Source organism: Oreochromis aureus, linkage group 8, assembly GCF_013358895.1.
Source record: "Oreochromis aureus strain Israel breed Guangdong linkage group 8, ZZ_aureus, whole genome shotgun sequence".
In the NCBI taxonomy this organism is placed as follows: domain Eukaryota; kingdom Metazoa; phylum Chordata; class Actinopteri; order Cichliformes; family Cichlidae; genus Oreochromis; species Oreochromis aureus.
The window spans coordinates 10,824,801-10,850,006 of NC_052949.1; the positions used below are offsets into that span (position 1 = coordinate 10,824,801).

The 25,206-nt window shown below is 40.1% G+C and overlaps 2 protein-coding genes across 6 annotated transcripts in view; both read left to right on the forward strand.

Annotated features, from left to right (window-relative positions):
* LOC116328810 (melanopsin-A-like) overlaps positions 1-3,120 on the forward strand; it is an 82,020-nt gene extending 78,900 nt beyond the window's left edge. For all 4 annotated transcript variants that reach the window (XM_039616354.1, XM_039616351.1, XM_039616352.1 and 1 more), the window contains one exon: positions 1,774-3,120. In XM_039616354.1, coding sequence (XP_039472288.1) covers positions 1,774-1,974 — 201 coding nt within the window. In that variant the 3' untranslated portion in view covers positions 1,975-3,120. The remainder of the gene's footprint in view (positions 1-1,773) is intronic.
* Positions 3,121-8,929: 5,809 nt separating this feature from the next.
* ldb3b (LIM domain binding 3b) lies at positions 8,930-23,923 on the forward strand. Of its 2 annotated transcripts, XM_031750743.2 has the most exons (10): positions 8,930-9,018; positions 9,158-9,480; positions 12,718-12,869; positions 13,337-13,412; positions 17,078-17,100; positions 18,749-18,946; positions 19,591-19,614; positions 21,495-21,661; positions 21,821-21,857; positions 23,305-23,923. In XM_031750743.2, exons 2-10 carry the CDS (start codon positions 9,385-9,387, stop codon positions 23,399-23,401), a joined length of 870 nt encoding a protein of 289 aa, XP_031606603.1. In that variant the 5' UTR covers positions 8,930-9,018; positions 9,158-9,384; the 3' UTR covers positions 23,402-23,923. The 2 variants fall into 2 exon arrangements, with proteins under 2 accessions (XP_031606603.1, XP_031606604.1); XM_031750744.2 differs by lacking the exon at positions 19,591-19,614.
* The last annotated feature ends 1,283 nt before the right edge of the window (positions 23,924-25,206 follow it).

A 25,206-nucleotide genomic window follows, 5' to 3' on the forward strand; every position in this document is an offset into this window, starting at 1 on the left:
AGGGGTGAGGAGAGGAAGACAGAACAAAAGACATGCTGTGGAAATGCACAGAGGGCTATAAACAGATAGAGAAAAAAAAATTAGATGAAGAAGAAACACTCCGTGCATTATGGGAAGCTCCCAGCAGCCAAAGCCTAATGCAGCATAACTGAAAGAAGATTAAGGGTTACCTGATCCAGTTCTAACTATAAGCTCTATCAAAAATCAAAGTTTTAAAACTAATCTTAAAAGTAGAGAGGCTTTTTGTATCCTGAATCCAAAGCGTGAACTGAAAGCTGAAGGCTATGCCTCCTGTTCTACTTTTAAATGGCCTAGGAATCACAAAAAAGCCAGTAGTCTGGGAGCAAAGTGCTCTATTGGGGTGATGTGGTTTAAGATAAGATGAAGCCTGATTATTCAAGACCTTTTATATGAGGAGAAGGATTTTAAAATACATTCTGGATGTAACAGGTTGTCAGTGAAGACAAGACAATGTGGGTGAAATTACCTCGCTCTTTCTAGTCCCTGTCAGTACTCTTGCTGCAGCATTTTCGATCAACTGAAGGCTTTTCAGGGAGTTTTTCAGCACAGCCGGATAATAACGGATTACAGTAGTCCAGCCTAGCAGAAGCAAATGCATGTACTAGTTTTTCAGTATCACTCTAAGACAGGATGTCTCATGTTAGAGATATTCTACAAATTCAAGACACCAGTCCTACATACTGGTCAAAAATAACGATTCCTTGCAATGTTACTGGAGCCCAAGGTAATGCCATCCAGAACAAGTATCTGATTAGACATGATATCTCTAAGTTTTTTAGGGCCAAGTGCAATAACCTTAGTTTTATCTGAATTTAGAAGCAGGAAATTTGAGGTCATTAGAGGTCTCTGAAACAGTTTAACTAATTAGTGTGTGTATTCTGGGTTCACGGATAGATAAAGCTGGGTTACATCTGCATTGTAATGCCTTTGAATGACACTGCCTAAGATAAGCATTTAGAATGCAAATAGAACTGATCCTCACACAGAACCCTGTGGGACTCCATAAGTACCTTTAGTGTGTGAATATGCCCGTGTGCCCATGTGGGTAAACTGCCCTATTTTCTGAAAATACTTTCCTGATGAGTTTATGAGCCCCGCTGTGCTCTTCAGATAATACTGAATAAAAAAACAAGTCCATACAGGTCTACTCAATTGTCAATTCTGCAGTATCTACAGTAGACACACAGGATTGAAACATTGTTTCCCCCCTTATGGTGTGCAATTACAATGAATCAAAAAATCTAATCAAATCAAGAGCTATAACTGCTCTGAACCTCTATTGTGCTCCTGGTCTGGCTATTGCTTGAAACAGGAACAAGACAACTGCCATCTTTACAAAATTATCCCAATGATTTCTTTTTAGTAATAGTGTGCACTTCCTATACAAAAGCACAATTATACTTAAATATACTCAGCTACAGTACTTTGTCCCTCTAGAGAAGAACTATTGATTTCGTGAGGTTGACCAAGTTAAACTATCAAACTTCATTAAGGGCTCTGTGGGAAAGCCATTCATCAATCTATCTAATCAATTCCTTTGATCAGCTGTGTTGCTCTAGCAGATTAAGTGGAAAAGAGCTGTGTTAATGTAAATCGGACAAACAGCTGACAACATTTAATTCACTGCTCTCTTAACTACTAACTCTCTGTTTCATTCCTTTATTCAAATTTCCAACCACTGACTGACAATGGAAATGATAATACGTGAACACCTGAACACCTCTTCCTGTCTTTCGCTCTCTGTCTGCACAGCTGGACAATGTTATGAGGGAGTCAGGGCCAAGGACTGTGTGCAAGACCACATCATCTGTCATCGTCACCTCCATATCCAGCCCGTCAATATTGCACAGTCCCCCAGGTTACCATGGCAACTTCAAATTGACCAAAAGTCACAGCCCAGTTGCCAAGGAGACCCTTGACATAGCCATGCTGGAGACAACAGCTTTACCATGAACAGCGGGAGAGAAGTGAAAGCGTGTGAAAGTGTGCGTATGTATGCTTCAGTATTTCTCCCCAAATGGGAACTTTTCTTACTAGCATGCTGTTTGCAGGTTATGATAACTGTGGACCATAGCATTGTTTTTATGCATGCAGTGTACAAGTATGTGTGCGTGTGTGCCCAGTAAATTTATGCATGTGTTTGCACTCATTTGAATTTTGTCATTTCTGACATATCATGGCGGCTGGAGATTGTTTACCTCAACTGTAAGCAAACTAGCCTTAAGCACAAAATGTGAAAGGTGGAGTCACACTTGGATCACACCTGACCTTTCTGGACATGCTTTCTGGTCATACTATGTGAGATTTGCCATAAATGGAGATGTTCTTTCTGAATTATTTCCATTTCAAAGTGAAATGTGAGTATTCTTTATCTTTACATACAGAAGTTGAATGACTGCTGATGTCATCAGTTTATTCTGGGGTGTTACAACTGAAAGTTTTAAAAATGTTGAGATTTTATTTTGTGCATAGTGTTTATGTTAATGCGTAGCTACCGAAAAGTGTCAGAATCCTACTTTTGAATTAAGAACCTATTAATGCAAATGAAAAGCATGTTTTCAAACCAATCTGCTTCTACAATAAAATAGAATCAGAGCTCTTGTTTTTCTTTTATAGTGTTTGCCGAATAAAGAATGTACTCTAAATGATGTATCTAGTATAAATAATGGACCAGACAGTTTGTATATTAAGACTGAATAAAATGACTGCTGATTATGTGGAAAAACTGGCCGCACTACTGATCTCACTCAGAAACAACACGTATTTAAGCCACGTTAAAATTGTAGTGTTCAGCTCCTGCTCCATCTGTACCCACACAGTGTTTGCTGAAAAGCTCTACGTGTTGAAACCTGCTGAAATTTCAGAATGGCAGGAACAAAGTACGAAACTTTAATGAAAAGTGTAAAAAAAGATATACCAAGGTCCTCCACAGTTAGGAATTCACCTATGAAGATTAAAGCATTTTTTGTGACTAATCAAAATCGAAAACCTCGCCCACACCCACCAATATTCCACTTCAAGGTCATCCCCCTTGAGCACCTATGGATGGCTTTGAGCACTTCTGCTACTTTTAGATTGCTCTATGCAATTTTTGTATGCCCACACTAACTAGTTAACCACTTCTATTATTCAAATTAAATTTCACTTTGAACAACACAAGTTCAGAAAAAGCCAAATCTGCTGAGTTAGGCCTCAGGTCGAGAAACTGGCTAACTACTGTTTGGCAAGTATTTGCCAGGTTAGAGAATACCTACCAACTTTGCAACCAGTTAAGTGAAACTGGTTGCAAAGAGATATATGGTACTGCAAGAAAATCTCCTAGGAACTGCTAGCAGATTGCTGTGGTCACCCGTTTGCATTACAAGGTTCACTGCCACATGGTTGTTAGTTAGCAAGTGTTTGGAGGCAAATCAGCACCTTCCAGTTATCAAAGCAGCCCCAAGGAGGTTTTTCCTGCAACAGCCTCTTTACAATTTATTTTACCTAACAATTGCTAGTAACCACAAAGTCATTGGGGGTGTACAACCAACCAGAGACTGCCAGAGTGTTTCAGTGTGCTATGTACAAGCACTGCAGCTAGAAATGTCAAACTTTAGACAGCTCAGGATCTTTCAGTAGAAATCCTCATTAACATCCTAGGGTTCAAATCTCCACAGCATCTGATTACGTTCTGTCTGGAGTTTGCATGTTCTCCCTGCCACTGTGGGGGGTTTTAAAGACATGCTTTTAAGGATGGATTCAGTGCTGAAGGACACTGAATAAAGTGTTTTATAAGTAAGTGTGAAAAGTTGAATGTAGCTTGTAGTGTAAAGAGCTTTGAGTGGTTAGTAAAACTTAAAAAGCACTATATAAATGCCAACCTTCTCCACATGATAGCTAGTTTAGTTTTGCACAGAATTTGACGTCTGTTGATCCAGGCTGTCAAAATTTGATTTCTGGGGACAGAATGTAGCAGGAGTGCAGGAATCCATCTGATTGCACACAAGGACATGGCCTTGGAAGGATTAAATTAGAAACCAATTAATTAAAAAACAAATTAAAATGCACCTGCTGGATTTGTACCACTGATTCCATCTTTATCTGCCTTAACATTAAAAAACAACTAACAAAACTTTAATTTGACATGTTTCTGGACTTGGCAATCAGACACACATATGAACACATGTAACAGGACAGAAGAGAAGAGTCCCTTTGTCATTGATTTTTCCATTCATGGTGACATCAAGCAATACAGATCATACTCAGCAGGACACAAATGGGTTACAACACAACAGAAGGTCACCCAACAACACAGTATGAGCATGTTTGTATGTGTACTGGATGTCCTAGGGTATTTTGCATCCCTCCAGATGCCATAATTTAACATCTAGATGTACAGGTGACAGTTTATTAAATGATTTTTTTCCCCCGAAACATGTTTAGTTCACTTTAGTTTAGTTCTGTTATCTCATAATCAGCTTGAACAAATACAACACTGTTTGTCCACCTCCGTATGTGTGCAGGTCCTTCGAGAGTCCTCAGATTGCTGCATCATTGACTATGATTGTAAAAACCTTTTTCTTCATGCCTCAGCATAAAATCTAACTCTTGATGTCATTTCTGTCAAATAATGTATTGCGGATTCAAATCTTAGCTAAAAATGCAACACTTTTTCAAATCTGTTTTCATTCTTGCTCATTTGTCTTGTAGTATATTTTAATGAATGTATAAAAAATGCATATTTGAAATATTATGACATGACAAATGTAAATATTATAAATATGTTGACTTTAAAATCTGCTTTGATGAAGTGAAGGTAATTTTGTTTTCTTTGTACAAAATGTTTTGTGTTGTTTTTATTTATTTTTCTAAATAAAAGATATTGCTAAATTCTGGAAGGTCAGTTTTGTGATCTTTAAACTTGTGTGAAATTCGGATATATCTTAACTCTTAATGTAAACCATGTGCTCTTAAAAATTGCCATTACCAAGTGCTGAAGTGATTTTGTTTGGTTTGTTAAATCTCCAAGTGTCAGATGGTTTTATTCAGTTTTAAAAACTACTATCAGCTTCAGTCGTAAATGCTCTTTCTTGGTCTCAACAGGCAAAAAGTTTGTAAGATATTAAAGGTATTTCACATGCATTAATATGCCCATGTGCAGCACTATAATGATTTAGTTATGCAGATCTTCACTATAATCATTATGCACAGTCTGGTCTGTAATAATGCATCTGTCCATCAGTGTCTGGCTTACCAATATTTTAGTCTGCTATTAGGCAAACCTCAATAATGGAAGGCATCCAGCTGGTGAAGCAGCCAGAAGATTGTGTTGTCAGATAACCGGATTGGATCAGCATACATCAAGTTAGTCCAACATGTCAGAGAAAGACTACATGCAGCCTGTCCCTGCAGAACTGTGGCAGGGACACAGCATTTCTTTTTGTAAGCAGAGGTGGTAAGTTATCTTCATGTCCAAAATCATGTTAGTCTTTTTTCAGTTTAATTTCAGTTGTCTTTAAATACATTACTTAAGTCAACATAAGATGACAATGATGATGATGAATACTTTATATATCATATGTCTGTGAAATTCTTATGTTAAGTGAAATTAATGATAAAATGTGGGTTAAAAGAGTTCCAGAGATCTCCCTGTGGACAGATACCAGAACAGGAAGTGGTGTTATAAATGTGCTCTGTTGCCTGTCCACTAGGTGGTGCAGTGGGTGGTCAAGATTATGCATGATGGACAACAGTTTGCTCCGTGACCTCTTCTGCACCGCAGCTTCAAAAGTGTCCATTGTCCAGCCAATCACTGCTAATCCTGATCAGTTTATTACGTCTGTTGGCGTCACCAGCTCCAGTTCTGCTCTCCCAGCAGACTGCAGCAAAGTAAACTGCACTCACCACAACAGACTGACAGAAAATCTCCATCATTTTCTGGACATATTGAAGGATCTCTGCTTCCTTAGTAAACAGAGCCTGCTCATCCCGTCTGGTATACAGCCTCTGTGTTGGTCATCCAGTTCAGGCTGTTGTCACTGAGCACACTGGGATACTTGTACTCCTCCAACATATAATCATTCTGTCCCAGCATAGACACGGCTTGCTTAGCCGTCTAGTTTCATTCTTGATCATCGTCTCTCTGATCGTTTCGACATTCAGAAGCAGATTATTCCATCCAGACCACACCGCAAAATCATCTGCCCTGTATCCCCACCCACTGACTCCACTTAAAGACTTAATTCTGTCCAGTTTGTCCAGAATCTCTTCTGTGTTGCATCTCTCAGGAGTCTCTTAATGGTGCCCCTCAATGTGTGTCTGTAAGCTGTTGTGCATGAGTGGTAGAGTGGTAAGAGAAATAAACAGAACAAATGAGCTTCAATGACATCTCTGCTATGTGATCATGCTTTTTATTCATGCATGACACGATTGCACGAAAGTAATGTCCGAAAAGTGTTCGCACTCATGTGAGTGTGTGTTTCACACTCCTCTGAGACATTCTTAGTCAGTTTTTTTATTGCTGACACATGCATAGGATTCATCACACCGTAGATAAGCCCTAATTATACAGTAACAAGTGTATTTGAAGCTCATGCACATCAAGAAAATAATAGAATACATAAATGCGCACACATTTGCATGACAAACTTGCCAATCCCATTCACCCATTCCAAATACAAGAACATTCTCTAGTGGCATTTAAGACACACTGCACAGCCAACAACACTTTACAACATTACAAAAACACTTTCGGTGTTAAGTACTCTGAAAACAAAATGAATAAAAATACATTTATAACAACAGCGGGCACTGAGAACCCTTCCACTAGGAAAAAAAGTGTGTGTTCAGCTCACTTTAATTTTTTATATATATAAATGCTGCAAAAGAAGAAAAAAGCTTTTTTCCCAGTATATTCAGCTTTATTCTGAGATAAGTATACTTAAACTCTAGTGTCTCTTCCATGCCCATTGAGGGCATCCATCCATCCATGCATCCATCCATCCATCCATCCATCCATGCATCCATCCATCCATGCATGCATACTCTTCTGCTTGTCCTTATCAGGGTTGCGGGCGGTCTGGCGCCTATACCAGCTACCACAGGGGGAGAGGCAGGGTAAAACTTGGGCAGGTCCCCAGTCTGTCACAGGGCTGACACAGAGAGACCGACAACCATTCACATCTATGGGCAATTTGGAAACACAAATTAACCTAACCCCACTAACTGCATGTCTTTGGTCATAAATGTAGACCATTTATGATATGAACAGACTGAATATTTAAATGTTGATGGTGTTGTTAAAAAGATCTGGCTTTCTCTTTCAAGATATGAGTTTTATTAATTCCCATCTTCTTTACAGTGCTACTGTTATTAACACTGTAAGGTGATTAGTGCTCAAGTAAGCCCAGCTTTAGGACATTTACAGAAATAAAAGGCATTCATCAGCCAAGTTTAATCTCTTTTCTTCAGGCATCACTGCAACATTTTCAAAGCAATCTTGACTTAACAGTTTGGACTTTAAGGAAATTATCCACATTAGAAGACATCTCTGTTGGGCTAAGGCCATGAAGCTGAGGACTGAGGATACATGCAAGCATAAACCACTAACTGATGAGTTAGTGAAGACATTAAAAGATACTGTTAAAATGTGGACCTTAAATCCTTCCCAGTCCTAGTATTTATGTTAAGCTTTTCACCTCTGGAGCCTGACGTGAGAGTGACGAAGTTTAAGCAGGAAATCGAAATCTCAAGATGCAAATACCGTACATAGACTTAGACAGCATTAACAGCATATGTGTTTTATGGGTAAAACCTATTTAATGTTTGCAGATTTTTATTGATTTCCACCCGTGCATTTCTGAATTATTATTTATTATTTACAGTGCATACGACAACAGCACTGACTGACTCAAAAGCATAATTTTTGACCTTCATGTGAAAAAGCATTTGACTAGCTGTTCTTTATGTGCTTTAAATCTAGAGACAGTATAGGAATAAAAGATCGCTGACTGAAAACTCTTCCCTGGAACTGAATGTGAGCCCAAAACTTTCAATTATTTTCAAATATCTTGTTTCTCTTTTTTGGACAGGTGTCTGGGATAGATTAAAACCTGGCATGATTGTGCTCCAATTCTATCAAAGAGACCCAGTATGTGACCACGCCACATACGTGACTAAGAAATATGATTTAGTCAAGTGGTGTCAAAAATGTTTGACAGATTTGTGCCCTGAAGTATCATTAAGGTGAATCCGTAATCACCGCTAAGCACTGCCTCAAGGAGTAGATTGGCCACGCTGGCTCAACTTCACTTATTGCTGTTTTTCACACCACATGCACATGAAATCAGGTGTTTAGTCTCACACCACTGCAAAAACCCTGCCAGTTTGAAAGTGTGTGACTCAGAACTGATTCACAAAAATAATGGGATGTGGTATGTGAAATTAAAAAAACATGCAGTCTGTCACGACCTATTTAACAATGCCTACGTCTGTTGTTTGTGTTTGGTTGTGAATTAAATTGCTCCGTATCACACACACACAAACACACACACAGAGTGTTGGCAACTTAATCAGCTGGGTGGGTGTGTTGCTAGAAAATTGGCCTTTGGTAATTTGTTGTTTCCTCTCTTAAACAAAATGAAAGACTGAGAGCCTGAAAGGCGAATGACATCAGCCCACAAACACTGATTACAGACAATAGAGTGCAAGCGGCATGCACTCATAGCACTGAGAGAGAGAGAGCCAAAGAGAGGCAGAAAGAGAGAGAGAATGTGTTGCAGTAAGAGGGGTCTATATTGGCGATATGAATCGGCAGTGAAGCATTCTGGGGCTTCGTGTTACAGGCCTTATACGGGCCAGGGTCCCTGTGTTTCTGGCTCTCTCAGCTATTCTTAGGCTGTCTGTCCCTCACCCTCAGCAACCCTACAGGCAAGAAACTCTTCTCCACATTAATACTAATTTAAATGTTCATTTTTGCAACTTTGCACTTGAGTGTTATTGATAGTTTTGGATTTCGGGGTAAGAAGTCAGACTTTACTGTTTTCTGCAGTAGCTCAGTCCAACTCTGCACTCTCTTCTGTGTGTGTACCTATCTGCACGTGTGTGTCTGTGTGCACAAACGTATGCGTGTGTGTGTGTCTCCATTTGTGTATCTCAGTGGTTCCACAGCACCTGACCCACCCACACCAGGGTGTTTGTCCTGAGAGCTGGGAGCAGAAGGGTTGTGAAGCCAGGGCCAACGGAGGTAAGAGCAACCACCGAGGCACCGAGCGGGACAAAAGGATAGCAGGGGTAGGACGGAGAACAAGGGCACACCACACAGGAGGGGAAACCGCGCTGCCAGCAGGAGTTGTTTGCAGGAGGAGTGTTGACGTTTAGCCGAAGATGAGTACATACACAGTGTCTCTGAATGGCCCTGCTCCGTGGGGTTTCAGACTACAGGGAGGAAAAGACTTCAACATGCCCCTCACCATCTCCAGGGTAAGGACAGGGCGACCCTCACAGATTTGTTGTGCAACATAAAGGGAAAGTTATGAGAAATGTGACACTAACGAGACAGCCTGTAATTAACTTGGAAAGGGAAACCAAAACTTCTTCAGACATCTCAGACTGTGTGCACTGATTGGCTGGCTTAGGGCAAATTGAATAATTCAGTGGTGATAAAAAACAAAATACACAGTTCGCAATACTGTAAGCAGTTGATTAACACCCTCAAACAAAACCTCTGTAACCTTTCCCTGCTTGGATAACTTAGTAAGCATCATTTTATTTATTTGTTGTTCTGTCAGCAGAAAACCAATCACACAGCACATTCTTCAACTGTTTAATAAAGTGCCCCTAAACCCTTAAATTTAACCTAAAAAGCCTAAAAATCTTTTATTATGAAGCACAGATTAGATTATTTTTTCCTGCTCTGATATATTTGACATCTAGCTTGTGTTTGTGTACGCGCATACTGTATATCTGTGTGAGCAGGTGTGGTTTGTGTGTGTGCTTTGGTTATGTAATGTTGCTGTAAGCGGTGATGGCAGGTAGCCTCCGATGTAACCTCCATGGAGACTTCTAGAACAGCAGCAGTGGAAAGACGGGAATAGTTTCACTGCTGCCTGACTTAACGCTGAGTGCTGTTGGCACACTTCAGCTAATTTTCAAGAATGCCTACATTTCTAAAATGCACAGTCATCTTGATTAATCACTTTTTTCCTCATCCAAGTCATTAGTTAAGCAAGTGACTATTGAAGTTATTGATATTGATTTGATTATTTTAACTGTCAAAACTGTTACTAAATTATTTAAAATAAAAGTTTAAAAAAACTTATATCAACTTATAACAAGCATAATTTTCTTTAAAAAATAAAACAAAAGCTAAAATCTGAGTTAAAAGGAAGGAAAGACTATAACCACTTAGTGTTCAGCAGAGAAACTTTCTCCCTTTCTCATTCTCTGGCAGGCACCACTGGGGGTGTATTTACAGCATTCCCTTTAAATAGCATTAGGGGAGAGGTGGATGGATGGTTGGGAATGGGACAGGAAAGAAGCGAGCATTGCGAGGAAGCTAACGGCAGCTTGTGTTACCTTTAGTAAGCTTTCTCATGGTCAGTTTCAGTTTCCTCGTTTGGAGCTGCTCCTGTGGAGAAACAGATGGGCAGGGGGTCGATTTAGGAAATAACAGAGAAAAGTAGGAATGAGGTGGATGCTTGCCTGAGAGTAATCTCTGCTCCCCTCCCACCTCAAGCCCTTCATTCCTCAAGCCTGATTGATGCTCAGCTGGCAATCAGGCTCTGTTATATTGATCCAGACATCTGTTACTTCATTGTCTTCTGATCCCCATCTTAGGCAGGCGAGGGGAGCTTTGATCTGTGTCCAGAGTAACATTGTATCATTGGATTTGTTCAGGTTACCTGTGATTGGTCCTGACAAGTTAACATAAAACACTGCAGCTTGACATGTCAGCTCGGGGTGACATTACAGTTTGACGTAACACTGCAGAGGTTTGGATTTCGGACTTTTGCCAAGAACTAATAAAAGGAAAGAGGAATGAAGACATTGGATTCCTTACTTCTTGTTATCCAAGCCAAAGGACTTGCCACTAAAAGTGATATTTATTTATACATCTATTGTTATTAATTAAATATATTGATGTTAAAATGTTCTCATTGTGCTTGCCATAGCTGAAATTGTTTTAAAAGCTTGACTCTCTCAGAGTTTCACCCACACCACTCCGGTCTATTTGCATGCTCTCTTGAGACTGAAATATTTCTAAAGGAATGAAAACATCTCTCACCGTGAAAGCATCTCTCGTTAGCGCATGTGGAAAAAATAACCTAACAATAGCAACATTATGCCTAATATTTGTCTAACTAATTGATTCGGTGCAGTCTGGAATGCTGTATAAAACATGCAAGTAACATTTTTTTCCACATGAATTATTCATCGTTCATTTTAAAAACTCTTATTTTGAAGGATGAATCTGTTATATCTAAGGAAAACACGTGTGATGAATTGTTTGGGTGGTGTTGCGCGCTTCGCTGAACTGAGCCAGCAGAAATATTACTTCTCCTTCATCTTGCTTTTCTGCTTCTTGCACACACGCACACACAAAGACTGAAATGGAAACAATAAAGCAGGAAAGAGGAGGGCAAAAAGCAGACATAAAGAGGAAATAAAGACATGACGACAGTCTGAAAAGACACAGCAGACCAATGATAATGTGATAAAATCTTGGGGAAAAAATTGCTTTGTAGTGAGTTTGTAGAGTCTATGATTAAAATAAACCGAAAGAAGAACAATCGAGGAAGTTTTGCATGAATGTCAGTAGCAGGTGTGTGTGTATAAGTGTGTGTGTTTGAGAGATAGAGAGGGGGCTCACAGGGGTCAATCACTGGCATCGGGAGCATCGCTTATATTTAACTCTTTAACGAGTTGCCTGTAAGCCTAGACCCAATACTGTATAACCCAGACCGCTGAGCTCACTTAAACCTCCTCTCTGTGTAGTTTAACAGCTAAAACGAGGCTTTGTTGCACAGCTAGAAGTAGGAATACTGAGTTGAAGGTCATACATGAAGGATAACTGAAAGTGACAAAGAAAAGTGATGTAATGATTTACATAATCTGAAGAATAAAATCTTTTTTCTTGTCATTCAAATTCAAGAAAATCTCCCCATCCCTCTGTTAAGGACCCTCTTCTCTTTCTCTCGTTTTGTGTTCTCTAACCGCAGACATGAGACACGTCAATGAAATGAGTTCAGTGTCAGGAATAAAAGTATTCTGCAAGCTTTGTGGCTCTGAAATGTGGCTGCTTTTATTTCAGTGTTTTTTCTCTGCTGTTGACACTCATTAGACTCGTAGATAACATTTGGTTACGCTCTGTCAGTTAACATAACTCATCTCCAGAGCTGAAGGATTACTTTCGTTTGCTTCATCGGCTTTTCTCTCCACTAACTTTAAGGCTTATTTACTGTGCCGCTACACACACACAGCATTAATAACTGAGTGAAAAGAGCAGCTACAGTGGAAGCGGAAGTAACACGTCGGCTGGGCGGTTTAAGACCAACTTTAGCAGGCAGATGAACGAACTGTTTGAATCGTATCTTGTGTTTGTAACTTTCTCACATGCAGGTCAATTCGTACTACATGTAACTGCATACGTTTGTCAGTTTTATGAGGAACATGTATCAGTGGCTCTAGCGTGACCTGCTCTGCTGACCCTTTCCTTAGATAACTCCGGGCAGCAAGGCAGCGGGAGGCAGCTTGACCCAGGGTGACATCATCTCAGCTATTGATGGGGTCAGCACTGAGGGGATGACGCACCTGGAGGCCCAGAACAAGATCAAGTCTGCCACCACCAAACTCACCCTCTCAATGCAGAAGTAAACAAGCAGCACACTTATAGCTTAACACCCACCCACACAAACTAAAGTAGATGATGAAGAAGAAACTTTTAAGGTACTTGAGTTGGATTTGCCTTGTCAGTTTGGGCATTTAAGGAGGAAGACAAAGTGATGAAAGTGATACTTCAGAAAATTAAGGTTCCACTTCACACTTGAGTAAACTAACAGATCTGGGATTGGCTCTGTAACTAGCTGTGTTTCCACGAAATCCCTTTATGTACACACTCAGTTCAAATCAGTTCAATTTTATGAGAGTCTCTTCAATCCGCCTACACAGTTTCCATTTAGACTAAAGGTGAGCACATGTGATTTTTCCAACTTCTAGTTATGCATATGAAAAACTGCCTGATTCTGCAGCTCTAACACCAAAAAAAGTGACATGAGGAAAACACATCGGACTTTTTCACCCTGAACAGAATTAATTTTTTTTGCTGTATAATCTACAGATCAAGACGTCCGGCTCCAGTTCCCACGGCAACTCCAAGGATGGACTCACCCATGCCAGTCATCCCTCACCAGAAGGTATAAACACAGCCGCTCTATCATAAAAAAACATACCCAAATGACACACACAGACATACTGAATATCATATATGTTGTCTGTTAAATCCTGTGTGTTGAAAATGTCTTTTTCATATGTGTTCCGTATCCTCGTCTTATATATGTTTGTAAGAATATGATTAACTATTTTAAAATGGTGCCATCAGGCAGTGACCTGCTGCCCTCTAGTGTAAAATATTCACAGTGCAACTGCAGGAATCACTACAGGGAGGTCAGAGGTCAGCAAAAGAAAACCAAAACACCAACAGAACAACTGCTATACAAGCTGCTAGCTTTGGTTTAATTTAATAGATTCATTTTCCATCTCTATATATCCATCTATCTTGACATTCTCCCATTTTTAAGGCATTACAAGAGGAACATTTTGCAGGAGAAGTTCAAAAGAAGGATCAAGAGTCTTGTGGAATCCTGCTGGACAAAAATCCCTGCAAAAGAAATCTCTTCCCAGCTTCAAGATCTCCACCAAGCCAACGGGGGCAGTACAATTCCCCAATAGGCCTTTACTCCCCCGAAACTCTCAGAGAAATGATTGATATGCAGGGCAAAATAGGCGAGGGATCAGCATCGGCCCGAAGAGTTTCATCGCTGGGGTAGGTTAGCACACTTTAACCACCGGTTAAATAATACGGAGAGAAGAAGATAACTAATCTGGGGGGTGAGCCAAACAGAGCTCACCCAAGGAATGAAGTCACACCTCCCTCACTTAACCAAAGATTAACAGAAAATGTACTCAGAACTTTCCACTGCTATTCCAGTACGCATAACTTCTCACACGTGGCACTATTTTGGGAGCGTGCATACAAATGCACCTGGCCTGCATCCAGGTAACAGAACAGGAGGAGCGCAGGATCATTTGAGGATATTTGGAGCCTCTTTACTAAAGGTCACATTACCTCAGCACTACATTTAAATATCTCAGAACAAAAACTGACTTTTCAAGATGAAAACATAAAGCCAGTGAAATGATGCTGCCATCAGCAACATCGTCACCAAAGAAGTCTTTTTGCTGTTTCAGCTCCCCAAGTTGCTTTTTTGAAGCTTTTATCATCTGGGAAATGCATCCCTCTTACTGCACACATGGGAATGCAAAGCCCACAACAAGGGTTTTATTCTTGTTTGAAGCAGAGACATGTTGTTTTTGCGAGTGTCGCTGATGTGAATGTAAAAGCTCTGCAATTATGGCAAAAACAAACCTGCTGTACAGGTGCTGACTTACGGTTCTCTGAGCCCGTTCAAAAGACCAACAAACAAAAGGTGTCAGATTCTGTTTTTTTTCCAATAGATATAAATAATTAGGTATTAATTTTGTTGCTTTTTTTATCTTTGTTTTTGCCTTCTGGCTAACTGTGTGTTTAGATTCAGAAAACAAACCAATAACATTCATTTTGCTTAATAGAAAACAATTCTAAGGGAAAAATGCAGAAACATTCATTAAAAATTAAAGTCAGAATTTTTAAAACTGTTTTGTTTTTTCACCCCTAAAATAGCAACAATGCTTTTCAGTGGCTCACATATTTAATAACCTGTAACTGACTAATCGTTTCTGTTGTATTGTGCTGTTATTCCTGAATTATTCAGTGTAACAGTAGCCATTTATTGCAGCATTGTGCTTTTCTCTTTCTAAATTTATCAGTTTTGAGAATATAACTGTAGGGCCCCACTATAGTAGATTTTAGGGTTGATATTCATGTAATGAAAGACGTCCTTATAGAGGGTGATTTTCAGCTCCACAGAAAACCAAGGGATTGACTCAAAATTAGCTCCAACATCGAGGGAAAATGCCACTATAATAATAATTATTTCTTCTATGTTCACAGTGCATTATTGGGCTATATTATATATTTTTTTGGACAAAACATAGTATAGCACATTCTGCACATTCTTATATATACTTCCTAAACAGATACCAGAAAAACAGCACCTTTTTCAACTCATATTTCCACCTAACAAAGCTCAGGTTGGCTCCATTTCTTTCTTCTTCTTCTACTTCTTCTTTGGTGCCCTTAAAGTCATATTCATGTTGCATATTTGATCTGGAAGTTCCCATACCCGGAGTCTGGTGGGAGTTGAATTATGGCCGCTGTTGAGCGGTCTCTTCTCAGAAGGATGGCATGTGTTTGCGTGAAGTCTCAGTCATGGAATACTTGTAGAGTTTAATTAAGGGTGTAACGTGTTTGGCCTCTGACATATCACAGCCAGGTATCAGTCTCCCCCTAATCTGTTTCCCCTCTGCTGAGCCCTTACAGTAACGGCCAATGGGAAGTCAGGTGTCAGAAAAACGTGCTCCATGCAGAGCACAGGACGATGACGGCAGCGTCATGCCAGCAGCCCCACCTCACTGAGCACATGCGGACACAGACACACACACGCTCGGAGAGGACGAGCAGCTGTTGTACGCAGTTATGGAATGTTCCGCTCTGGTTACACACCATCATCCTGAATCCTCTGAAAGCCAAACCTGAGAAAGGACACCCCTGTCTATAGGGAGATGCCCCATACGTGATATGTTTCACTTTACTGTACCCTGAGCACATCCCTGTACTGTAGAGACAAACATTTATGTGTCTCACCACTGTGGCAGCGTGGAATTGAACACATTTACACCGACAATATGAAGTTGGCAGTGATTCCTCGCATAAGATGAACTCAGTCTCTCTGAAGATTGAAATCATTCAGGCTTAAAATCTCACACGATTATTGGTTATGCTGCACTATGTGTAGCTCATTAAAACTATCGGGCACTCTGTTTTTCTCTCAGTTTATTTTGAAAACAGCAACAGAACTCACAAATACTCAGAAACTCAAAGCGCATTCAAACTGTGACCTCTGCAGGAGGTGAAAATTTAATAAAACTATAACTGTGTCTGGGATAGGCTCCAGTCTCCTCTGCAACCCTGAATTTATTAAGCGGTTAATAAGATAGATGCATGGATGGATGGACAGACTGAACTATTGCCATATTATTAGCCTTGTCTCATGCCCATATTAAAATTAAATAACACTGAAAACCACCATTTGTTCCAAGTAACCCTGAGAATAAGACTGAAATGTGAAGATTTGATGCAGATTTATGAAGGTGAATTTACGTAAAACTTTACATACTCCTGTTTTAGCAGGTTTTAAAAGCCCAGAGTGTAACCCTTTATACATGAGACAGATTCTTGGCAAAAGCTAAAGTGAAACCAACATAAATATTTCCATATGCAGGGTTAGAAATAGGCATCTCCAGTAACTTGTCTGTGCCAGCCTGTGTTCATCTATCTGTAATGTCTGCTGTTCTGACATAAGTTGAGCGGGTGGTTTGCGTTCTGTTTTGTGTAGTTGTGTATATTTTTGTCTGTTCTGCGCTAAATGTGTCTACATCCCTGCTGTCTTGTGTCATGTGACTGAAACACTTCTGCTCCTGTCAGTCACTCCTGAGGTTTCAGGGGTAGCAGGGAAATATCCCAGTGATGGAAAAACGGCTGCAGTACATGGGATTACACATGAGCACTGTAGCCGGATGGTTTCCTGCAACGCACATAGGGCTATTGTTATCCACAAAAAATACCTGTAGTGATTCACCACATCCCCTCCTTTTGTCTATTTTTCTCTCTTTGTGTGTCGGTTCCTCTGGTGTGTTTCAGGTTATTGCAAACACAGCTGCAAAGTCAGTACCTTAATTTATTTTTACAGCATTTCATGTGCATGAAGTGAAGCGCAGCAGTATTAGCAATTTTCGATCATCTACTCGTAACTTTGGTGTGGAGTGAAGTTGTGGGATTTGTGTGTTGGTGGTTGCTTCCTTGTAGCTGTTGGGCTGCACTGAGTGTGGCGTTCACAAGCTAAAAATTCAAGTCATGTTAAAATCATCTGGTCCCCAGAAGTGGAAAATGGCAGACTACCACATTACTTTGGTGACTTTGGCCAGAATCTCTACTTTTCTCCATGTCACAAGAAATGACTGTGCATCGTTCTTCACATTGTTTATCTAACAGCTCTGTTGCCATTTACTTTATCATAAAAATGTAACATACCTGTCAATATTACATTGTAGCCAAGAGACCAGTTACAAAGTTACTTACATTTTGAGACAAAGAAACCAAAATAGCCTGTAAATTTTAGCGCTGACACATTTTTATTTCTCCCATAAATAATTATTTCATTTTCATTTCATTTCATTAAAAGTTTATTGATCCCAAAGGAAATTGGTTAAGGCTGCCGGCATTCCAGCATCAGCACTGAACTCATAATGTACTGAGACATTTACCTGCATTTCCACTTCTGCTGGTCCTTTTAATCAGTTTTACTGTGTGTGAAATTCATAACAGATACGTTATGTATTTGCAGTACTATGTCTATATCAGTATAACTGAGTGCATCATTTTAAACATGCCAGTAATGACCTGTCAGTTTGGCCTGCTGGGTGTCTGAAACATTAGCATGTTTGGTTTTCTTTGGACTTGTTTGTTTGTCAAGTAAAAGCTGAGAGTTTAGAAATGTTCAAGTGATAATGTCAAAGACCTTTTAGCTTCTGTTGACATGCTGTGTCCCAATTCCACAAATATTAGAAATATTAATTCATTGGTATTAAATATTTATCCAGTAGGATCTAAACATTCGCCACACATAGTACACGAATAATGCTGTGTTTAGTTTCCTTCTAAAGTTGGGTGTTGTAGCTTCGAATAACGTGACTCCTTGGAACTTGGAAATTCTGACTTCAGCTGGATTGCACTGTAAGAAGTTAGCATATGACATACGCAGCAGCTAATCTCCCCTCCAAACAGTGACAGCAGGATGCAATGCTTCCTGTGTCAACTAGATTATTTTTAAATATACTTCATTGTGGCTTCAGCATTAAAAGTGAAAGAGCTGTTAGGTTATTTCTATGTCTATGGGCACTTAAATACTGTTAATAAATTGTGAACTTTTTAAGTGATGTTTGTAGACAATCTGAAACTTTGATGGTGTAAGTCAACATATGTAGCATGGTAGTGCAGTGGTTAGCACTGCTACCCCACAGCAAGAAGGTCTGGGGTTCGAATCTAGTCTGGAATTACACATTTTTCCATGTTTTGGAGCTGGGACACAGCTACAGTACAGAGTGGTGTATATTTGCTAACCACTACAGCGGTACAACAGCCCCCCCTTTCTGCCGATTGCATGACTACACCTTGACCTTGCCGTCTCTTTTCCCTCATATTCCTCTCTCCTATCCCCTTCTGTTAACACCTCATGTTTAAACCCTTCACCCCACACCTGAAACCTTCTTCTTTTACCCACTGACCTTTCACCCCTTCCACCTGCTCTGACAGTGTGGAGTACACCCCCAGCTTCAACCCCATTGCTTTGAAAGACTCAGCCCTGTCCACCCACAAGCCCATTGAAGTGAAGGGTCCAGGAGGAAAGGCTACTATCGTTCACGCTCAGTACAACACACCAATCAGCATGTACTCACAGGACGCCATCATGGACGCTATCGCAGGGCAGTCACAGGCAAAGGGACACGACAGGTGAGGACACACAACTAAACCAATCCCGCCCCCGGGTGTTTTATACCTCTTTTGCACTCACACTTGATGACATCACACTGACTGAACAAAGCCATGTGTTTAGAAATTAAAGGGTCAGTTACTCAAATGACAAAAAACCCATATTCATTCACTTAATCTTCACTTGCTGGTTATATTAAGGCACTAAAATCTACTTTGATTGTCAGATTGGGTTAAAATATGCATCTGTGTGTAAATGACACACCAAAGGGTAGTTTGCAAGTCAACTGGTGAGTTGTGAATGAGAATCCTATCTTACTGTTGCCATAACGCAGTAGGTCACAGCATTACTGCCACTATGAGATGCCAGTGTCTCTGATAAAACAGCAGTGGTTTATGAAACTGACCTTTTAAGAAACTTCTGCCTGAAAAGCTCCAAATAAGGTGGAGCTTCTGAGCATACGTTAAGCTTACGCTGCTACAAATAGGGTGTCTATAGTAGTGTAGTGTATGCCCGGGCTTTTCCTTGTTGTCTGTGTCCGTGCCGAGTACTCCTCCGTGCCTTCACCCACTTTCCTCTGCTCATTCCATCCAACCAACCAACCACACCCGTGCTGTCCTCCACCCATCCCTCCCCATCCTTTCTTCCTGGTTGTGACATGAAGTGAAGAGGCAGGCTCCCCCTTGGCGTAAGTACAGCAGAGCGTTTCCGTCTCGCCTCTCCTCATCCGTGCGTCTCCTCTCGTCTCACGACTTCATAATAGCTTGTGCATTGCGCCATGTGTCTCATAAACTAATGCCCGACTGAAAAATGTCTGAAAATCCTCCAGCCTCCCTTTGTATACAGAATTTATGTTTTTACGTGTTTGTCTGAAACATCACATCAAAGTGTTTGATGCACACTAACCATGAGGTTGTCATGGTTATGTGTGAGGAAGTACCCGTGAGTACTTTGGCCTTAGTGTGAGAGTGCAAGCCGAGTTTAGAGTCATACTCTGAAAAAAGGAGCCACTATCATCACAGCCTTGGGAACCTGATGGGATTTCATCTGATGCAGTTTTATGGCATGGGAATGTTCTGAGTATCACAGGTTTTTAAAACCTCTACTGCCCGGACCCGCACTGACTCACTTTCTAACTGCTGTGTACACGCTCTTGAGTATTTACTGTCATGAAGACTACATGACAGTAAATACAGGCACTTAAGGTAAAATTATAGATCAACAGAACAGAACTGAATATGATGGATTAACACATAAACTATAAAAATGTAATAATTAACCTTAATGTAATAAATGCCCATGATTGTATAAAATTCAAGATTTTAACCTAAACGGCATTTGAGTAGGATTTCAGTGGGTTTGTAGTGCAGTGAGGTGCATGTTTTAAATACTGCAGATTTCAGCAGGTCTTTCCAGTTTCAGGTCTGATACACACTGAGATTAGAGACTTTAAAGAACTCCTAAAATGCAAAGAATTTTAGACACATACAAATTTACATACAGTGCTGTGAAAAAGTCTTTGCCCCCTTGCAAAACCTTTGGCAGAAAGAACTGCAATCAGGTTTATGTGATAACTTTCACATCACCGTGGCTCTCATAAATGTTAGCCCCTTCTTCTTTGCAGAATTGTTTTAACTCAGCCACATTGAAGGGTTTTTTGGGGTTTTTTTTTTTTAGCATGAATAGCTTGTTTAAGATCATGCCAAAGTATATCAGGCCACTCCAACCTTGATTTGGGGGTTTTGTGCCATTCAGAGGTGGACTTGCTGGTGTTTTTCGGATCATTGTTCTGCTGCAGCCCAAGTGCGTTTGAGTTTCAGGGTCCAAATTGATGGCCAGACATTCTCGTTTAGGATAGAGAACAGAGTTCATGGTTCCATCAGTTGCAGCAAGTCATCAAATGTGCAGAAAGCTTTTGTGTTCTTTTTGGTCACCAGTTATTTTCTCCTTGGAAGTCTCCCTTCGATGCCATTTTTTTCCAGTCTCTTTTTTTGTTGTTGAACCATGAACACTGACCTGAACTGTAACAAGTGAGGCCTGCAGTTCTTTAGACGTTGTTCTGAGTTCTTCTATGACCCCTTGGATGAGTCATCAATGCACTCTTGGAATAAGTTTGGCAGGCAAAAGTTTCACAACTTTACCACTAATTGATGATTTAACAAGGGGCAATTACTTTTTCACACAGGGTAGGGTAGGTTTGGATGCATAACTGTATTTTGTATTTATCTGGGTTTTGTCTAGTATTAAAATTTGTTTGATAATTTGAAATATGTCAAAACTAAATGAAAAACTAAGAAATTAGGAAGGATGCAAATACTTCTTCATAACGCTGAATTAAAAGCGTGATGCTTTATGCAATTTTACTTTTTGTTCCAATATTTGTTTTTGGTGTACAAATATTCTGTTCCAACAAAGCAATTGTACACCAAAAACATAGCAGTACTCCAATATTGATAGGTGGTAGTGTATCATGGGCACTTAATACATGATCTAGTTTCAGCTTTTAAAGTTTGGGCCTTAACATCCACTTTGGTTCCATGACGTCTAACTGACCTCTTTGCCCTGCAGTGGTGTTCTGCCTATCAAGGAGCCTGTGGTAGATTGTGCATCTCCAGTGTACCAGGCAGTGATCAGGCCAGGAGAGCCCCAGGACATGACTGACTGGGCTCGCCGTGCTGCCAACCTGCAGTCTAAAAGCTTCAGGATCCTGGCCCACATCACTGGCACCGAATACCGTCAGTACACTGACTCCACCTTATCTTCTTGTCCTTTCATCCTTTATGATTTCATACCCTCTCCCTGAATGTGCCCGATACTTCTCCTTGCTAATCCTCAATTAGTTATCAAGTCATTGAGAGATCTTACTAAATGCTCCTTTATGTCTGTCAATGCAGTGCAAGACCCAGATGAGGAAGCCCTGCAGAAGTCAAGGTAAGAGTGGTCTTTTAATGGTGTGTGACCAGTCTACTGACATTTGGAGACAGAGTGGTTCAGATACTTTAGCAAAATTGAAAAAATTACATCAACTGGCATCAGCTACCTTGTCTTAAAGAAAAATACATAGAAAGCTAAGCTGAACTGAAAGTGAATACTTCAACTTTAATTAAAAGGGTTTCACAAAAGTATTGCATTAACTGTTTATTGCAGCCATTTTTATACACAGCAACCCACTTTCATATGCTCAAAAGTAACTGGACAAACCAACATAACCTTTAATGGAAGGATAGTTTCTAATGCTTGGATCCCTGCTTGAATCCCTGCTCTGCCAGGCCTTTACTGCAGCCAGCTTTCCTTCTGCTTTATGGGTCTCTTTGACTTAACTTTTATATCTAATAACCTATTTTGACACCAGAACATCATATTTTGAATTTTGCCTCAGCTAATTATTCATTTGCTCTGTCAGATTAGTTTTGCAGCACTTGGTTGAATCTGAGCAGAGAGCTCAGCTGCTTCTATTAGGAACGTATCAGCAATAAATACTAGTGAACCAGCTCCACTGGCTGGCAGCTATATACGCCCAGGCTTCAGTATGCTGGTATGCTTTAGATCATTGCTCTTTTCCTTCTTCATACTTTTCTCCTTCCATCATTCTTGTGCAAGTTAATCTTGTACGTCTTGAGAGTTGTTTTTGACAATCTCCAAAGAAACCCTTTACTATCATCAGTTTATTTCAGAAAGGAGAGATACCGAGATACAGAATACAATTAATCTATTTGACGATTAGACTCTGATGACTCCCAGTGATAGGAATTAGGATAGGACCCCCTGGAGTCTAAACACTGGTGATGGTGAAGATGAAGATAAAGGCTTAAATGAAGCTCTGAGTGACAAGGGTGGGGCAGAGTGCAGGCTGATTGGCTCAGAGAAAGTGGGCAAGAAGATGATTGGACTAGAGCAAGGATGCTGCCATTGAGTGTGATAGCATGGAAACCTGGCAGTGATCGAAACAATATCCTCCTGAGACCGAGCCTATTCATTTTTGTCCTCTGTAATGGACATTTGTTTTTAATCTGTATCCTTTTACTTATTTGAGCAACCCTACTAAGTCTCAGTGCGCTCAACAGAGGACATTCTGGCATTTCCAGTGATATCTCATGTTTGGGTGGTTTCTTTTACCTCCAAAGAGGCAGGAAATCACAAAAACAGAAAAATACTTTTTTCCTCGGTTCTCAGGAATCCACTTGAAATTCTTGGAATCCTCTTGGAAAAGTGGTGCACTATGTATAAAACTGGCTTTTTCTTCTAATACACTTTGATGATGTACAGCTGAAAAATTACAAAGAAGTGTGTCACTCTCCAAATATGCATGCACCTAACCGTAACTGTTATTTATTTATGTATACATAATACAATACATAATTGTTTTCCCTACCATCAGAGAGAAGTTTGAGTCGGAGGTCAAAGGGCCCCGCTTTGCCAAGCTGAAGAACTGGCATCATGGACTGTCTGCACAGATCCTTAATGTCCAGGAATAAAGAGGAGAAGGCGAGAACAAAGGGAAAGAGAGAGAGAGAGGGGAGGAGAACATGTAAAGGACGACATGGACAAAAGGAAGAGAAAGAGATAAATTATGGAGAGAGATAAGGAGCAAGAGGAGGAGCAAACTGCTCGGGAATGTGACATAGTATTGTAGCCCAGATTAGTTTGATGAAAGATACTAAATGTTAGTGTAAGAATGCTAAATGTTAAATGTCAAATATATCTGTCAGCTGCTAAAACCTGATCTAGCATTTGGGTTTTTCTTTCTTTGTTTCCTTTTTGTTTGGGTTCTGTCTCTCTTATGTAAAAGGGAAATTGTACAAAAATGAAGTATTCAAGTGAAAATGCAGAAATTATGTTTCTTTTATGCACCAGTACGTAAACAAACATATGAATTTTAACACGATGTGCATATTTGTGAGGCAGCACACATAGAGATGTATCTAAATGCACCAATACAGTATGTAAAAAACAAATGCACTGATATGAATGTGAATAAATGTTTTCTTAAAACAATACGGCTGAATGAACTGCTGTAAACCACTTAAAAATCAAAGCTGGAGACATGGTGTGGCGTCATGATTGAGACGTTCATCAATCAAGTTTCCTGTCATTTCTGTTCCTGACGGGAAAGCAGAAGCAGTCTTTGACTTTGCAAACCAGGATATAAAAAAAACAAAAAACAAAAGAGCATCTAACAGCTTTTGACAGGATAATAAGATGATTGTTTATTTGCTCGTGGCACCGCTGGCACTGGCACAGCTGTGATAACAGGGCTGACAGAGCCTTAGATATAAACCCAGCATGTGGAGCCACAATCTTCAGCTTTTATTTTAAGGCAACGCTAAACTTAAACTTTTTCTTATTTTCTAACATTCACTTCTCAAAAAAATTAATAAAACACTGAAAACACATCAGATCTCAATGGAAAGAAAAACCTTGCTGGATATCTATACGGACATAGACTGGTTAATATGTTAGGAAAGAAAGGATACCATATTTTTTTGTGGAAAAGAAAATTATCAATTCAAAATGGTGCTCAGTAGTTAGTATGGCCCCCATGTGCTTGTATGCATGCGTGACAGTGACAGCTTCTAATGGGATGACAGGTGTCCTGGGGTATCTCCTTCCAGAGCCTCACTGAACTCCTGGACAGCTTTAGGTGTAACCTGGGGGGGTCAGACGGACCAAAATATAAGGTGTTCTATTGGATTTAGGTTAGTAAAATGCATGCATACTCTCGTCACATGAGGCTGGGCATTGTCATGCACCAGGAGGAACCCAGGACCCACTGCACCAGCGTAGTGTCTGACATTGGGTCCAGAGATTTCATCTTGATACCCACAACAAACCTTTTGGCAACTGCATCTCCTGGAGGAGTTGGAGTAACTGTGCAACCTCTGTAGGGTCCAGCTATTGCCTTATGCTTCCAGTAGTGACACAGAGAACAGCCAAATGCAAAGCTAATGAAAAACAGAAAACATGGGGTGGGAAAAAATGTCAGTGACCTCCATCTGTAAGATCATTTCTGTCTTCGGGGTTGTCTCATTCTTGCCTCTCTTGTGCACCTGTTTTTAATTTCATTGATACCAATGCAGATGGAACATGGAAATCATATTTGGTTGCGGGTTTTTTTTGCTAATCGCTCCCCAACCAGCTAGCTAATGTTTCTGCACTTTCTGGTGAAAACTGACACACCAAACATGGACTTGACCAGTGAGGTCACAACAAAAAATATAAAAATATTGAACCAAAAATTCAGTTTTTAGAAAGATGTTGAAAACTTCTGCAGAACAGAGGG